Here is a 3,954-nt window from a genome sequence, read left to right as displayed (position 1 = left end):
TTTTAAATTAAAAATACAGATCTCAACATTTTATTAAGACAGTCACTTACAGTTTGTAAAAAAAAAATCTAACATACATAAAAGCTTCGGGACTGAAGAAGCAAAGACTTGAAAAAGCATCCCTCCCCCCAGCCCCCCCCAGGTACAGACACTGTAGTACAAACTTCAGTTTGTTTGATTTAGATTGGCTTAATCTTGAAGTGCAGTCCAATAAGACTGAAGACTAGACACTTAAGGTCCTGGACCAGGTAGTAGAACACTCTCAAGCCTTCTGGATCCCTGCAGTGCACAATGGAAGGAAGGAAAAAAAAAGACTTAAGCTGTAAGACAGCAGTTTTTAGAATTAACCTATACGTAGATCTGTATACACACACACAAAGCCTATAGCAGGATTTTTCAGGGGTCAACATTAATTTCTTCTTGTACTGACTGATAAAACATTCCATGTTTTCAAGTTTTAAGACTTGACAAGATGTGCATTTTTACCACTGCACTGTAGCATTGCTTTGCACTTACGAAACAAAATATCCAGTCTTTTCTGAAATACAGAAGTCCTGGTGCTGTTAGAAACATGGATGTACACAGGCCAGCGATGGTTTAGTTCTGACTCTGAATGCATCTAACACGTGTTCTTGTAGTAAGCTTAGCTGCTCAGTGAATTTGAAAATCTATCAAGTAATGACATTAGGTTAATTATGCTGCAACAGAGAGTACCCGTGTCTCCAGGAGCTGATCTGTAGTTTGAAACCACAAGTATAAGCACCTAATAACCAGCAGGTTCTAACATAGAAGGCTGCATAAAGACAGCAACACAAAAGCAGAGGACGTACTTGGATTGATTGACATCGATGAGCGAACCGATTTTAGATGTGGTAAAGGAGATGTGCTCGTCACCAATTACTATTTCGAGCTCCTGCAAAGCAAATGATGACATCATGTCAGATTGATGCGCTGTGGCCTTAGAAAAACGTAAGCACTGGGGTGACACATTTTTCTATTGCAGGGCACGATGCACTGTGTCTGTGAACTACACAAACTCTCACAGCTAAGCTGCCATACAGACTGCTCGTGGTTTGAATTAACTCTTATTTACCTCTTCCTTACATACGGTGCTGGCTTGGCTAAGAAGTCCAGTTGAACCTTCAAGTGCTAGCATGCACAAGAACTATAAGGACCCCGAGAGAAGCAGCAGCACACCGACCTGGCGGCCCACCCTGTCGGGAGGGGGCCACAACGCGTCGTCCTCTTTGGTGATCTCGCTGTCGTCGATGATCCGCTTCAGCTCCTCCATCACGCTCTTGTGCACGTAGGCCTGCAAGCAGCACCTCAGCATGGCGGCAGCCGGGCTGCCCGCGCCCCCGCCGCCCCCCCCTCACCTCTTTGCGGATCATGACGTCGTTCTTGTAGTTACTGTTGTTGGCGTAGCGCAGTTTCCCTGCGGGAAGACGCGCGTTAAGGCCGCCGGGCCCCGCTGCTCGCGGCAGAGGAGCTCCCGCCCCGCCCTCCTCCCGCCTCCCCGCGCCGCTCACCGTCGGGCCGGAACTCGAACTCGAGGAACTCGTGCCCGAATTTCCCCTTGTGCCCCACGTAGTACCGCAGGTAGAAATCGCTCGCCATGGTCCCGCCGCTCCGCACCGGCATGCACCGCGGCGGCGCGCGCCGAACGCGTCACGGCGGAAGGGGCGGAGACAAGGCCGGCACGCTACCGCCCTCTCCGCGCTCCCATTGGCTGCCGTGACCGTAGCGCCCCCCTGCGGTGGGGAGGGCTGCTGCAGCCTAGCACGTGAACGAGGCCCGGGCCGCCATATTGCCACGGAGCGACGAGGGCGGGAGACACGGACGACTTCAGTGTCACGGTAACCGGCACGTATAGTTATGAATGGAGGTTAAGGCGTTCAAAAGAACCCGTAAGTGGCAAGGGATATCTGACTTTTGTTTATTGGTGTTGATTAGCCTCGCTGTTTTAGGAAGGCAGCTCAACTGGAAAGAATATTGTGCTGTTTTGAATAGTAGTCCACTTGCTCTTTGCTTGAAGAATGGCATATGGGTCAGAGTTTTGCTGTGGGACTAAATTAGCTATTTCTGTGTCTGGAGAGTTGTATGCAACTTAATATAGGAGACATAGAGGAGGGAAGAAAACCATTTTAGAAAACAGATCTGAAGTGTAATAAGCTGCATGTTGTATTTCTGTGTCAGATGCTGGTTTCTCCCTGAAGACACCTGACTTCCATGAGGCAGCTTATCCACTAAAAGACCTGAGTGCACCACAGGGATGCATGTGGTTCGAGAAGGATCATAAATTCCAGAAGCTTGAAGGTAACTAGCATATTAACCCGTGCAGAACAAGGCTCTCTCTGGGTTCCCGTAAACATTGTATGTTGTTTGGTCATTTTTTGTTTTGTAAGTAGATTGCTTTTATACCAAACAGCTTTTTCTAGCATGAGTCAGTGGAGAGAGATGTTAGTGCAGAATTACAGTGGCTCTGTTTTTATAGCTAGTTGTATCCCAGACTTAACTGCTTTTGCTCCCTCGCCCCTAGGTCAAATATCCAGTCCTGTCTCAGCAGCAGGGCTGGTGGATTGTTGGCCTGTGTGGTCTTGGACAGCTTTAAGGGAAACTGTACCTACACAAGCTCCTATGCTGAGGTTAAAAGAGTTGTGCACGTTTTCTGCTCTGTGGTTACACAAAACTCTGTACCGTATATTGGATTTACGAAGAAGAAAAGAGCTTAAATGCTTGCCTAAGCACTTTGTATCCTGCAGTGGAATAAAAAAGGTCAGGCAATAACTCATGTTCAGAAGGAAGACTTTAGTACAATGGAATTGGTTTATTTAATACTAAAGAAAAGGTCATGTCTTTTGCTTTTTATTCTCACATAAATGATTTTGTAAAGTTGAAGTTGGTTTATTACAGTATTTTTTTCCTATGGCTTTTCTATTCTAGTATTTGAGAAAAGGTCATCTTCTTAGTGGATGTTTGGTATTATATGGTCTATTAAATCTGTATTATTTCTGTTGATGCTAATGTGGGTTTTTTCTTGGATCTTCCTTTCCCTTTTTTCTCCAACTCTTCCCCAGTCAACCCAATCTTGACAGGGTGCTTTGTCACACAGTCTAGTATTTCAGAGATGCTTGAATCTGATTAATTGCTCAATTTGGGTTGTAGAATCGTGGGTGTCTTACGTCAGCCTGATGTGCCAAGCTTAGATCAACGTGCTTTTTTCACTGTGTGAGAGCTCAAAGAGATTTCCACTCTAGTGTCTGTCCTTATGGGAGTGAATTGTGTATGTATCTGAAAATGATGTGTTGGTGGAAGGCAGTGACTAAGTACTGGCGTTTTTATTGTTGCTTTGACCTTTGATTTCTCAACATAAAGCTGCTTTTAGAACTTCAAGCCCTTTAACCTTTTATTTATTTATTTATTTATTGTTCTCTACTGCTTTCTAGTAGAGATCCAACCAACAGAAAATGTGGCCATCTCAGGAGTTAAAGCATCTGGAAGGAGGGAACCAATTTGAGGACTGAAAATCTGGTGGTAGATAGAAAAACCGTGGAAAATGCCAGAGCCTCACTACTCTTTGTTCTCTCCAGAAATTTGTATTTTCTCTGTATACTCAAAATATCTTCTCTGGAATCACTGAGATGGCACAAAATAAAACTGTATTACTACTATAGTATAGTGGTATCCTGTAGGACAGTAGTTCTTAAGGAGGATTGCTGTTGTTTTAGAGGCATTTTTATTGATTTTGCCATAGAGGAGTAATACTATGGGCTATGAAGAAAATGGAAGCAGATAAAGACATTTTGCCAGTCTTGAACAATTTGAGAGCTGAATAAATATAAAATCTTTTTCTGCCACGAGTGGCTTTTTTGGTTCTGAGTGCAAAATGTCTACAATTCCAAGTTCTCTTTAGATTTAAAAGTAACAGAGAGCGTGCCAGTTTGTGGGGGGAAA

The 3,954-nt window shown here is 44.5% G+C and overlaps 1 protein-coding gene across 1 annotated transcript; it reads right to left on the bottom strand.

Annotated features, from left to right (window-relative positions):
• MAGOH (mago homolog, exon junction complex subunit) lies at positions 1 to 1,633 on the bottom strand. The gene is made up of 5 exons (XM_065738625.1): positions 1,530 to 1,633; positions 1,377 to 1,435; positions 1,202 to 1,312; positions 831 to 913; positions 1 to 279 (listed from the first exon to the last, which is right to left on the bottom strand). The coding sequence occupies exons 1-5, from the start codon at positions 1,615 to 1,617 to the stop codon at positions 180 to 182; spliced, it is 441 nt and encodes a 146-aa protein (XP_065594697.1). The 5' UTR covers positions 1,618 to 1,633; the 3' UTR covers positions 1 to 179.
• Positions 1,634 to 3,954: the final 2,321 nt, after the last annotated feature.

This window comes from Cyrtonyx montezumae, unplaced genomic scaffold (genome assembly GCF_038088225.1).
Source record: "Cyrtonyx montezumae isolate F1298 unplaced genomic scaffold, pur_monq_1.0 scaffold_1, whole genome shotgun sequence".
NCBI lineage: Eukaryota > Metazoa > Chordata > Aves > Galliformes > Odontophoridae > Cyrtonyx > Cyrtonyx montezumae.
This window is presented reverse-complemented; position numbering and strand designations above follow the sequence as displayed.

What these genes read in the sequence shown, in the direction of transcription:
- MAGOH (XM_065738625.1), bottom strand. Translation starts at nt 1,617, where the DNA reads ATGGCGAGCGATTTCTACCTGCGGTACTACGTGGGGCACAAGGGGAAA. An exon ending in GTTCGAGTTCCGGCCCGACG is followed by an intron (nt 1,436 to 1,529) that starts GTGAGCGGCGCG and finishes GTCTTCCCGCAG; the next exon opens with GGAAACTGCGCTACGCCAAC. An exon ending in ATCGATGTCAATCAATCCAA is followed by an intron (nt 280 to 830) that starts GTACGTCCTCTG and finishes TGTGCACTGCAG; the next exon opens with GGATCCAGAAGGCTTGAGAG.